The sequence below is a fragment of the Mastigoproctus giganteus genome, chromosome 3 (genome assembly GCF_048544385.1).
Source record: "Mastigoproctus giganteus isolate SK-2022 chromosome 3, ASM4854438v1, whole genome shotgun sequence".
Lineage (NCBI taxonomy): Eukaryota > Metazoa > Arthropoda > Arachnida > Uropygi > Thelyphonidae > Mastigoproctus > Mastigoproctus giganteus.
This window is the reverse complement of record NC_143577.1, coordinates 248,400,280-248,414,098: the sequence shown is the minus strand read 5'-3', so window position 1 is coordinate 248,414,098 and position 13,819 is coordinate 248,400,280. Positions and strand designations below refer to the sequence as shown.

Sequence of the window (13,819 nt, the reverse complement as noted above, 5' to 3'; positions counted from 1 at the left end):
ACCCTACTCCTTAACCCCCATTGAACAACTGTGGAATGAATTGTTCCATTAGACTGGGCTGTTTTAGCCATATTCCAGCAGACACTTACTGGAAGTTGGTAGAAAATATACCCAGGAGGATTGAGGCTGTCATACAAACCAAAATTGACTGTGTATTATGTTTTTGAATTAAAAGCACTTTTTGCAACTGCTTGCGTGCATGTGTGTCAGGATATAAAACAATACAAGAACACCTAGTCTTAGCTATGTATACAGTAATATCAGAAGTATCATTAGTAAAATGAGCGAATTAGAAATTCTGATTAGGGCAACTAACACTGACATAATAGAGTAATGTGACACTACCTGGAAATAGGGAATGATAAGTTTTGCTATGGTATATACAATGTATTTAAGGAAAATAGAAGTGGTGGTTGGGTCATACTTCTTATCAAAAGCAACCTGAGCATGATAAAAAGTTTTTCAGACTCAGAAGTTATGCATGCTAGTATAGAATCTGTGTGGTGTGAGTTAGTTGAAAGCAAAAGTGTAATGAGAGTAGAATTAATCTACAGACCAGAAGATTGTGAAGATTATGGTGAGAGCCTGCATATATAAATGGAATGGGCAAGCAGGTGCGAGTGTCTTATGATGGATGATTTCAGTTTACCCCTAATTGATTGGAGCAAGTGGTAGGTGAATTCACCATGGGGAACAAAATTTTTGAAATTAACTTGATGATTGTTTAAGATAATAATAATAATACAGCACATCCAGTAGAGACAATAACTAGATTTTTAATAACTAAGTAAGTTTAGACTAATTCATAGCTTTCAGGGTAAATGAACCTCTTCAGCAAGTGAATAAATGCATACAGAATACTAACAAAATACAGATGTTAGAGATAGAATAAAATAAATACTAAATGAGTTGTGCACATGGTCGCGAGATTGTTCAACATTCGTTCATTAGATCAGTGTTCATTGTTGGTGCACAGGCGTGTATGGGATAGCTGCCAGCATTTGTCGAGTTTCAAAACTGTTGATTCAAAGATGGGGGTGTAGCCTTGTACCCTTGCAGCAATTTCAAGCTTTTGGACAGCTCAATATATTTAACAATTCTAGCTAAAAGCAGTGGCGGTAGTGCTGAGATTGGTCGATCACCTCACAATTGCTTCTGGGGTTAAGGTCATGATGGGTTGACTGGAAATGTTCTGCGATTGCGGACTGATCAGTGTCACCTAGGCGAATCGATCTGTCATGCTCTGCGAGGCGATCCTGAAAGCATCTTGAGCTCTCCCCTATATAGCAACTGCCACAATCATGGCAAGTTACGAGGTATATTATTCCACAGCATAAGAGAAGGCCGATGGGAGTTTTTACGTTCGAGACCAGAGAACATAAGCTCCTACCAGGGAGTTGTACGCATTTTGTGCTGTACTTACATAGGATCTTAGAAATCCAGTCCGACGTGCCCGGATAGTAAGGAATGTAGGCAGTGGGCATACTGTCACATGGGGGCAATGGCTTCGGATGAGTCGTAAGTTCTTGTGCTTGTAGCAAGCATCTGTCTAATACATGGGTTGGGTACCCACAATTGACTAGGTCAGCTTTTATTCTGGAAATCTCGGTGCACCTAGCTTCCTCTGAGCTGGAATGCCTCCAGGCTCGAGAAAATAGAGCGTGTGCAGTGCTGTTTAGATGGCAAGGGGCTGATCTGTAAAGATGTGTAAGGCTCCAGGAGTTGGTGTTATATACCCAGTAATTTTGAGGGAGACAGCTCTTAAGGGAGTGCATTGAGCCATTAAAGTTAATTATGAGAGCATCATTGGACTCTGGGGGGGGTGGATTTCCTTGGATTGGGATGTAACAATTATCACCAATACATAAAATCAGTTCTAGATATCAAGTGGATAACTGCCGATCAGCCAGTCTGGCTTTAGTGATAGAAAAAAAATCTTGGAGCCAATTATCAAGTGCAATATAGGATTATTTCTTTGGAGATCAAATCATTAGCAAGAGCATCCATACTCTGTGATTGCCAACCACATTGGATAGATGCTCTGCCTACCATAGTAGATGCTGTGGACATTCTGGAATAGCCGGCAATGAAAGAGCAGATCATGCAGCCAAACAACCAGAAACCACTATTTCGCAGACTTTTCAAGTTCCATATACAGATTACAAACACATTATCCGTAAAGCATGTTATAACAGCTGGTCATTAATCTGGAAAGGTTATCCAGGAAATAAACTCCACCAAATAAAACCGGAACCAAAGCTGTGGCAATCCAGCTTCAGAAAAAACAGGCGAGATGAAATAATTTTAAGAAGGCTAAGAATCGGGCATACTCACCTCACTCACCTGTATCTGTTAACTAATGACAGCGCTCCCCAATGTACATCATGTCAAGTACAACTGACCATTCGACATTTGTTAGTGGACTGTCCCCACTTTCAAACCATCCGCTTAGATATCTTTAAGTCAATTTCTAATACGCAGTCTTCAATAAATTTATTACAGATTCTGGGAGATGATTTTAATCAAAAAGAACTATTTACTTTCCTAAATCGTATAGGAATATATCATAAAATATAGTTATCACAATGAAGCTAATATTTCATATTTACCATTAGAAAGACACAATATGGCCCTAGCAGCCTATGTGTTGTTAAACACGACAACAACAACAACCATAGTAGATGGTTTTCTTTTGAATTCTTATTATAAGAAAACACACAAAAAAAAAGCCATTGATATGTGAACAAGCCAAAGATAGTGCAGTGACTTCAACAAAACATGATTGCCATGTTTTGTTGAAACATATGAAAATAAATATATGAAAATAAACTTCAGAGTGTGTCGACAATTGTTGAATGTAGAGCCAAAGCCTGATTAGAGACCAACAGAGGGCTGTTTCAAACATCTTTTTACAACATTTAATTGATATTTTTATTTATTTTTACAGTAATTTAAATTTCTAAAATAATACTCGATTATTACTGCTTTTAAAGATTCTGTATAACATTTCATTAAAGAATGAAAATATTTTAGTTACCATGCATTCTAAAAAGGTTGGTGATAATCTTATTTGATATCAAGTTGTCAAAAGATGTTTGTTATTTCAAGTTAAAATTAGTTGTATTAATGATAATTTCTTTCTTTTAGCTGAAGAATTCGATAATGAGCCTTATCAGTTACCACCTGGACTTCAAGTTCCCACTGGATTATTACTTGTAAGTTGTAGTTTTAACTTTAAACATGTACGGTTTTTTTTTGTTGTTTTTTTTTTAATAATATTAGTGTTAGTAATGACCATATGGTGTAAGGAAGCCTAAGGCTTGTGCTGCACCAGCCAAAAAAAAAAAAAGAAAAAAAAAAAAGTGAACTAATAATAAAATAAAATAAATGATAAAAGCAAAGGAAATAGACAACCTATGCATTTCACTCCCCCCCCCCATAGGTAACTATCCAGCTGACTTTTGAATCTCCCAAACTGTCAGCTTCAACCACTGATGTAGGTAACTTATTCCAGTAATTTCTAACTTACTGGCTAAAATAAAACTTAATGCAATCCATTCTAAACATTTCCCCCATAGCTTGAATTTATGGCCCCCAGTTCTAGAATCATTTATAACCATGAAAATTTCGTCCTCATTCATTTTATTTATGCTTCTCAGAGCCTTAAACACCTCAATCAAGTCTCCTCTGAGGTGCCTAGTTTCCAAGCTCTGCAACCCACATATTCAAAGTATTTCCTCATATGATGCCCTTTTGTTGACCTCACCAGGCGAGTTACCTGTCTTTGGACCCTTTCAACAAGCACAATGTCTTTCTTTCTTTAGGTGTGGTCTCCATACATGAACACAGTATTCCAAGTATGGTCTTACAATAGCCTTATATAATGGGATTATTATGTCCTTATCTCTACTAGCAATTGTTTGATAAATCATTGATAGGATACCATGGGCCTTCCTTGCAACAGTCTACAATGCTCAGAGAACTTCATGTCTGACCGTATCGTAACACCTAAGTCCCATTCCTCCACTACTGGCTTTAGTTCAACTCTGCCAAGTGTATAAGTTATTTTGGGGTTACTGTTCCCCAGGTGTAGTACCTTACACTTTTCCGGATTAAAACATATCTGCCATTTTTCTGACCATCCCAGAAGTCTATTTAGATCACCCTGAAGAAGCTCTACTTGGCGGTGATCATTAACTACTCTACCAGTCTTTACATCTGCAAATTTAGACATTGCTCCCTCTATTCCTTTATCGATGTTATGAAAATCAAAAACAACAGTGGTCCCAATGCTGATCCTTGGGAAACCCCACTTCTTACATCAACCCAATCTGAGGAATAACCATTTATCACAACCCTCTGCCTCCTGTTCTGAAGCCATCCAGCTATCTATCTAAGAATTTTCCCTGTGATTCCAACCTGTTCCAGCTTATAAAGTAATCACTCATGTGAGACTGAATCAAATGCTTTGCTGAAATCCAAATAAACAATGTCAAAATTATTTCCCAAGTCCAGCTCTTGAGTGACCCTGTCAAAATAGCTAACCAGATTAGTTAAACATGATTTTTCCTTTACAAAACCATGCTGAGTATTCTTCAGAATTCCATTTCTATCTAAATGATCCTGAATTCCACCCTTGATCATTGTCTCCATGATTTTCCCTACTACTGAAGTTAGACTAAACGGCCAGTGATTTCCCACTTCACTCTTAGAACTGCCCTTATGTATTGGAGACATGTTGGCACTTTTCCAATCCAACCGAATCAATCCCGAGTCCAGTGATGCTCTCATAATTAGCCTCACTGGTTCAGTGCACTCACTTGCCACCTGCCTGAAGATTATAGGGTATATGCCAGGAGCCTTACTGGTCTGTAGGCTCGAAAGATTTTTCATTAAATAAACGTGTGAAATTTCAACATCGTTAATTACATTTTTTCAACTTCGCTCCCATAATTTCTCATTGGCATAAAGGGTTTTTCTTCTGTAAATATCGATGCAAAATAATTGTTGAGTTCATCTGCAACTTCAGCTGGGGTATACAATACTATCCCATGTCCGTTACATAAGGGTTTGATCTAGTTTGTCCTTCTCTTCTTTGCATTTATATGTGAAGAATTCCTTATTCCCCCCCCTCTGCTCTTTTTACGAGCGATTTCTAATCTGCCTTTGCCAGCCTAAACCTTTTCTGTGGCACTGTTACAGATCAATCAATATGCTTCAGTACTTTTATTGCTCTGTAACTTTTCCATGCTATCTTTTTCTGCCTAAGTAATCTGACAACTTCATTATTCATTCAACTTGGAATTATCCTTTAATCATATATAAGCAGTCAAGGCTTCTGTGATTAATGTTTTAAAGGTATACCATAATTCAGTTGTATTTGCTCTCTCTGAGATATCTACCCAGTTAATAGAGGCCATGTAGCATCTCAATCCATTGTGAGTTCCTTTCCTGAAATTATAACCCATTCCTTTGCATTTAACTACTCCCACTATAACTCCATGATCTCTTCCTGCAACTGGTTCCTGTACTGTCAGTCCTATTATGTCATCTGGTTCATGGGTGATGATGAGGTCTAGAGTATCCTTTTTCCCTAGTAGTTTCCATGACATGCTAATACAAATAGCAATAATCTAGTTGATTTAAAATTTTAGTCCCCACGTGGAGTTTCCTTCCCATTTGCTCCAATCAGAAGCAAATTAAAATCACCCATAATAAGACATTCACACTTACTTGCTCATTCCATTTGCATGTAGAGGCTGTCGTCATAATCTTCGCAATCACCTGGCCTATAGATTACTCCCACTCTCGTTATACCTCTCCTTCCAACTATCTCATACCATACAGATTCTATACTAGCATGCAAAACGTCTGAATCTGAGAAAGCTTTTGTCGTGCTCAGGCTGCTTTGGATAAGAAGCATGACCCCATTACCCCTTCTATCTGCCCTATCCTTCCTAAATACATTGTACATACCATACTGAAACTTATCCCCTGTTTTCAGGTAACACCACTTTTCCGCAAGCCCTATTATGTCAGCATTACTTGTCGTAACCAGCAGTTTGAATTCATGCATTTTATTGACAACACTTCTGACATTACTGTATAAACAGTTAAGACTTAGTGTTCTTGTATAGTTAACTAACCTTACACACACACACACACACACACACACACACCGTGAAGTTATGTAAGCTTGCTACCCACTTATTTGAAACGTTTCTACTCTCAGAACATCTTACTAATATGATCTATTGCATTAAAAAACAAGAACTATTGAGGTATATGGAAGTGTTACTTTGACCAATATCATTAGATAAATGCGTATCTATATTACTCTTGTCCCCCCAAACTAGTAGTTTTCCTGAACCCTTAAGGTATCCTCAGTAATACTGCAAAAACCCTTGCACCGCTTTCGTTTAAATGTATCCCATTTATACCAAACAGATTCCTTCTACCTACAAGTGTGGGCCAAGCTGATAAAAAAAATTTTTCCCCCCAAAAGCCTTCAGAATCCTTTAAGTCTTGAGCTAATCCACAAGGCTTGCCACATATAATCCCTCCTATTGTGCCTGGGCAGAATTGCAGGCGCACATTCTGACCTAACTCGCAGCATTTCTTGAGTATGATCCTATGTTTGTCTAACAAATCATGAGATCATTTTTGTTTAATATCATTAGTCTCCACATGAATAACAACATTCTCTTATCACCCCCCCCCCCCCAATTAAAATCTGCAATCTGTTGGTGACATCATTAATTGTTGCTCCTGTCAGACATACTCTGTTTCTAGTCCATCTATTCTTATTACAAAAAAATACCTGTATTCTCCTAATAGAACTAAGTCCTTTTGAACCAGAGCAGTTTGCACTTGGTTATTTTGTTCTGGGGCCCAAATCACTAGTGCATCACTCAGTAGGTTACTAGAGTCTTGCATCCCTGACATGCTCCCAGTTACATTTTTCTCGAGGGCAAGTACCTGTTTTTTCAGTGATTAAAATTCTTCTAGCAATGCACCAAATTTTAACTTTAGATCAGTACACTCCGTACAATGGTGGTTAGTAATGATTATCCACTAAGCTGACCTTTGAGTACATGCCACAGGTTCTGTAAAAGATGAAATCATGGTTCACCTGGAAATTGCCATTGGCTATTTCATGATACACTCTGACCAAGTGTTCAAGGTGCATCTTGTTACAACCATTGTTAAATTTACTAAATATCACAGAAAATAACTTTTAAAAAAATTATATTTATAATATTATAGAAATTAAATTTACAAACTATTAGGTGCCTCCATAGCCAGGTGGCCCACACCGCTGCTCCGGGCCAGGTGGCCTGGAGCAGCGGTGCTGTAGCACACGCTTCTTGATTAGACCGGGGTTCGAGCCCGTGACCACCAAATGTGGAGGATGCAGAAAGGTCAGGGAATGACCACCGCATATCTCTGGAGCAATATGGCCTTAGTTGCTAATGTTCTTAAAAACCAAATAACAAACAAACTATTACTGGAAAAAAACTTATATCAAAATAATCTTTACAATATGTACACTATTAGTGTGCCATGCATACATGGAAGATTTGATCAAGAAGTTCAGTGTTGCAGAAAATAAATTAATTTTATTCAGTGATAAATGTTTATATTGTTAATATTCTTTAATATAATATCCTGCAGTTACACGTTCTCTCTTCCCCACCACTAATCAAAACATTTTTTGGAAGTCTTCTTTGGTGAATGTTTAGGTGGTCCGCCATGTTTGTTTGGATTTCTTAAGCACTCAAATCATTTTCCTTTTGTGTCGTTTTAATTTTGAGAATAGCCAAGTAGCATAGTTCCAAGTCAGTCAAATAATGTGGATGCAGCATAACAGGAATGTTTTTTGTCAATCAGAAATTGCCAGAGTGCAAGTGATGTGTGATATGGCACATTATCATTTTGAGGGAGCTAACCATATCTCTCTTTTTTTTTTTTTTTTTTTTTGTTTACAGCAAATTAACAGGAGAGACTGCTTCTACAGGAATGGGATACACTTAAATAGAAAAGGTGCAAGAATATTTGCTGATGCTATCGAGGCAGTGTTAGGCGGGTTGGAAAACTGCTAGCTTGGGGGGATACAAGGACTAATAGATTAACAGTAGCCACTGGCAGAGGTGAAAGTGATTCTTGCACTGCTTCTATTGGAATGAGCAGCAGCCTGGAAAACAAGATGCAGGATATTTCAGAGACTGCTGGGAGTCATTGCGGTACAAGTAAACACATGAGTTGTGTTAGGGTAGCTAAGAATAGGAACAGGTGCATGTATACTTGCGTGTACACCAATGCTAGGAGTTTGGTAAATAAATTTGATGAATTTGAGGTATTGCTCACACATCAAAGGCAGATATTGTTGGGATATCAGAGACGTGGTGTCACACAGATATAAGGAATGCAGAACTGGAATTTGGGGAGTACAACGTCTACAGAAAGGATAGGAAGGGAGGAGGGGTTATGCTATTAGTTAAGAAACACATAAAATCCAAGGAAGTGAAGCCAGTTTTATATGAATTAATTTTTATTATAAAACTTGGAGTTATTAATTTTTTTATTTGCATTTTCCATGGCACACCTGAAGCATACTCGGGGGACACAGGTTGAGAAACACTGGTCCAAGAAGTACTCTTTTTGACATCTCTCATATTGTGTGAATAAATAACAATTAGTCAACTCTTATGCTGCCGCTTGTTGGTGAGGGGGGGTATGTACCTGTTTACCAGTGAGGGGCTAAATAGCTTTAAAATTGTGCCATGGGGGTGGTACTACTTAACTGAGAATAAGTAACAGCAGTCTTCTAATGGGGATGTGTACTTTATTCCAAGTATAAAGGGAAGGCAACTCACTGCAAAGGATTTCAGAATATGAGATGTTATAATAATGATGCCTAATGTACAAACTTCTGTTTGTTTTAAAATTAAATTATGTAGTAATGATGTCATTGCACTAAACAATATCATAATTTAAGATCAAGTAAAGGCTTGTATTTCGATTTCATCTTGTTAGAAGTAATAGAAAAACTTCATGTTACTCTTTCAGTAATTATTTATTTATTTATTTATTATTATTATAGCCTTCAACAATGAAAATTCATACTATTATAGAGAAAACAGCTGTTTTTGTCAGTCAACATGGTGGCCAAATGGAAATAATAATTAAAATGAAGCAATCTTCTAATCCTCAGTTTAACTTTCTTTCATTTGATGATCCCTTAAATCCATATTATAAACATCTCGTTAAAAGCATTAAGTCAGGCCGATTTAAGCCACAGCCTTCCAAGCCCAAAGGTAAGTATATTTAAATTGAAATCGCCTTTTGTAAACCTTATACTGGTACCTTAATTACAGTTCACTACTCTGATCACAATTTTTAAATGACTGGAACATGGCATTTATCCTGCCCACAGACTTAATGAGACATATGCTGCATGGCTTATTGTTTTTAATAACATTAAAATAAATAGTTTAGAATGTGATGCACTCATAGGAGTGCATCACATTCTAAGTCCCTTGACACATCAGAGGTGTGTCAAGAGACTTGAACCTCCCTTGGCCTACTGTACATAAAGTGCTTTGAATAATTGTACGCTGGTTCCCATACAAGATTCACATAGTGCAAGAACTAAAGTCTTGTGATCAGCAACAATGAATAGACTTTGCTCTACAATTTCTGGCTTATATGGAACTTGATGATACATGGGCTTGAATGATCTTGTGGTCTGATGAGGCACATTTCACTCTTCGTGGGACTGCACAAATGCACAAAACTGCCGAATATGGGGAACTTCTCGTCCATCTGCTGTGCATGAAAGACCACTACAAAGTCCATACGTTACAGTATGGTGTGGATTCACAGCAGAGTTTATAATCGGATGATTTTTCTTTGAAGAGTTTACACCTCATGGCCCCGTAAGGTGTACAGTAACTAGTGCACGATACTGCGCTCTTCTAAGAGAGCACATTATTCCTGCTCTGCAAGAAAGGCAATGCTTGGAGACCACAGTATTCATGCAAGATATGCCCCTCCCCAAGTCGACAAGTGAAGGAACTGCTCCGTTCAACATTGACGGAAATGATTGCATCATTTCTAGTGACTTTCCGCAGGCTGGCTATGGGGATACCTGAAAGACAGAGTTTACCGTGGCGGCATGCAGATGCTTGTCGATTTGAAAGCAAGCATTAAACAGCATGTAGCCAACATCCCCAATGAGATGCTATGTGAAACTGTCTCACATGCAGTCCTCCGTTTTCAGAATGTCATCTCAAGTGAAGGAAAAGCACATAGAACAATATCTGTAGATTTCTAAATTCTGATATTAAAATCTAATCGTAAGTTAAGTATTCCATCTCATGCTTACAGTGCCAATTTCCCCCTGGTGGCAGAAATTTGAACTATTTTTTTTCTTCTTCTACAAATCGCTTCCCTAAATGACATACCCACCAATTTTCGCAGCGCTATCTGTAACCGTTTTGACACTTAGGTTACAGTATGGTATCCTGAATGGGGAAAGTTATTTTATAACCACCCAGTACTTGTATATGAAATTTTGAGATGTGAATGTTTTAAACTTAGTTCTTTTTCCAAACTTAGTAGTGAGAATCAGTTATGATTTGCTTAAGACATTCAGTTGTAATTACGTAGCATTTTAATACTGGATTTTTCCCAGGGCCCTTTTCTTTCACCCACTCTTTTCCTTCTGTGTGTTAACTCCTGGTTACCAAAAATCCTGTTCATAATTTTACTGATGACAGTATACTCCATTTCACCTTCTGATTGTATGGACCCTACTCTGCACAAACAGCCACACAACTTTTCAAATTTCTACCACCAGTTCCTTCAGTTAATTCTCCAGTTGTGGGGTGGGTAGAAATCTTAGTCAGCTTCAATTCTTTTAAAACCCAGTTATTGTCTTATTCTCACGGTAAAGAATCTGCTATTCCCATATTTTTCAATAACATTTTCTAAAAAAAATATGTATCTTTACCGGGGATAAACTCTAACTTCTAACCGTTCTTTGGCTTAAACATATGGTAGACACCATTTATTTCCTCTTGTGTTGAAAAAAAATATTATTTATTTATATTTTTTAAGCATTACTTATCTACTAGACCAGCGTTTTCAAATTTTTTTAATAACGGCACACCTAAGTAATTTATTTTATTTTGCGGCAAAATAAAATAAATTACTACTCAAATTTTCTGCCTGTTAGATCCGATTCTCTTTCTCTCTCTGTATATATATATGTTATATGATATTATTTATTACAATAATATAATTATAAAAATTACATTTTTTAATACAAATTATATATATACGGTATATAATTTTATTCTTTATACAGAGGTACTAAGTAAACATCAATTATAGATCACCACAAAATTAAAAAGATACTGTACACCTTTTTATAATAAAATAAACATATAAATTAAAAAATAATAATAAGTTTAAGTAACTTAAACCCAAATTACGTGGCACCACTACTAGACAGTTGCTCAGATCATAAATTTATTCTTCCATGTTTTCACATCTGGGATAGTACCCTCAGAATTTCATTAAATCAACTTTGACTATGTCAAAAATTAAGGAATGACTGCTCATTACAGCACACTGCTAGGGTGCATTTTGAATGCACTTATGCGTTGAGACAGCAAACGTGTTAATATGAATTTTACTGTCTGTTACTGTAGAATTTTGCCATGTTTAATATCATTAAATTGACAGTATATTAAATAATGCTCACTTAGCAGTCTTGTTAAAAGTCCATTTTTTATTACTTGTAATAATGGATATTTAACATAATATAATAATATTATACTATTCTTTTTGGTTCTTTTTTTTTTATGAAAACCCCAAATACAAAAGGCATTAGATGCTATAGCACTTAGTTACATGCAGGGATTGAAAGTCGAAAAGATGAAAGTTGTTGACATTACTGGCTTGACTTTCTGTGGATCGTAATTTTCAGGATTTGCATGTGAAGGGAGATTGTTCCAGAAAACCGAAGTTGAAGGAATAAATGAAGAAGAATAAAAAGTTGGTTCTGTGAGTTTGAAATGGGATAATAAAGGGATGCTGACTAGTTGCAGCATTTGTTCAGACTGGTTAGAGAGAGAGAGAGGGGGAGGAGGAAATTATAGAAGCCAATTCAGAACAGTGTTCATGGAAATATCAATAGGAAAGGCATGCAGCAGAAACAGAATGTCTGTGAGGCAGAGAGTGGAGAGACTTTGTAAGAGATGTGTTATTAATTAACTTCATTGCCCTCTGTTGAATGGAGTCTAGAAACCTAAGAGAGGTTTTGGGGGCACTGCCTCAGATGTGGAAACAATATTCCATGGTAGGGCAGATGTGATTTTTACAAAATTGATGGATTTGAGATTTGTACAGTTATGGTACTAAAGTGTTAAATATCGCAATAACCTAATTGGGTTAGTTAATAATAAAACAATAACAATAAAAATATGTTTCTTCACATGCTTTCTACTAAGAGCAACACTTTGTATTTCTTATATAATAAATTGAATGCACAGTAATCACCCAATTTTTAAAAAAAAATCTAATAATACCTTTTTCTAGGAATATATATGTCAGAATGTGGTTTTTAATATTTAAATAACTCGGTCAACTACTGAGTGCCAGGCACTCAAAATGAAGGATCCGTAGTCACGAATGGTCATTAGTGTAGTATCTCAAATAGAGAGCTTTATGGTAACTGAAAAAAGTTTCTAGTACCCCAGCTTAGGCTAAAACTGAGGAACTAACAAAAATGTTGTCTGTTTGAGTTGTTTCAGTTGTGAATGACAAGGGTGGGAGAAGCTATTAAAGTCTTGGAGGAGAAGCGACTGGCAGGTGAGGGCCATTCAAGACTCTTCACAGGTGTCTCCCCACCACCACCACCACCTCAACACTGGCTCTCTGAGTACCTTTTTGCCGGACAACTCCAGTTTTGAAAATTGTTAAAAAGGGTGGGAGAAGCGACCCCGGCTTCTTCTTGGAGAGGCAATTAAAGTCTTGGAGGAGAAGCGACGGGCAGATGAGGGCCATGCAAGACTCCTCGCAGGTGTCTCCCCACCACTGCCACCTCAGCGCTGGCTCTCTGAATACCTCCTTGCCGGGACAACTCCAGCTTTGAAAATTGTTAAAAAGTACTTCTCGTCGCAAAATTTATAAATGACCTTTATAGAATTATTAACTAACTATTTAGCAACCTTTTTGTCACCAAAAGGAGAGTTACTTAGTACAAAGAAGCACGGTATTGAAGTGCAATAAAAAATTGTTTTTTTAATTTTAATACAAAAAGTAAATGATAGATTTCATTCGGAATAGTTTTCCATTGATAAGCATTGAATAATGCATAGCTGATGTGATTTTTAAATTTTTAGCTTCATTAGCAACGGAAATAGAGGGGGGGGAGACAAAAATTACTCACATTTTCCTGTCTGGTGCTGCCATTTTTAATTTTAAAATTGTTTTAAACCTACTTGTTGTCCAATGGTGTATAATAAGCTCTAGGTTGTCGAAAAAAATTTTTGCCAACAACGATCAATATGGCATTATGTTGGCTTACATGGTGTACAAACCCATGTAAAGTTTCAAGTCAGTAGATTGAGTGGTTCCAGAGATACAATACTGTGACAGATGGAGACAGACAGACAGACAACCGAGTGACATAAGGGTCCTTCATTAGACTATGAACCTTAAAAAATACTTATTTGTATACCTTTCATGGTATAAAATATAAACTTCTTATTATAATAGAAATTCATTATATATCTTTTTTAAATTTTAT

General features: G+C 36.8%; 1 protein-coding gene across 4 annotated transcripts in view; it reads left to right on the top strand.

The window, feature by feature from the left end:
* The window catches only part of su(w[a]) (suppressor of white-apricot), a 158,599-nt gene that overhangs the window by 54,445 nt on the left and 90,335 nt on the right, over positions 1 to 13,819 (top strand). For all 4 annotated transcript variants that reach the window (XM_090369770.1, XM_090369768.1, XM_090369771.1 and 1 more), the window contains 2 exons: positions 3,148 to 3,215; positions 9,104 to 9,317. In XM_090369770.1, coding sequence (XP_090225896.1) covers positions 3,148 to 3,215; positions 9,104 to 9,317 — 282 coding nt within the window. The remainder of the gene's footprint in view (positions 1 to 3,147; positions 3,216 to 9,103; positions 9,318 to 13,819) is intronic.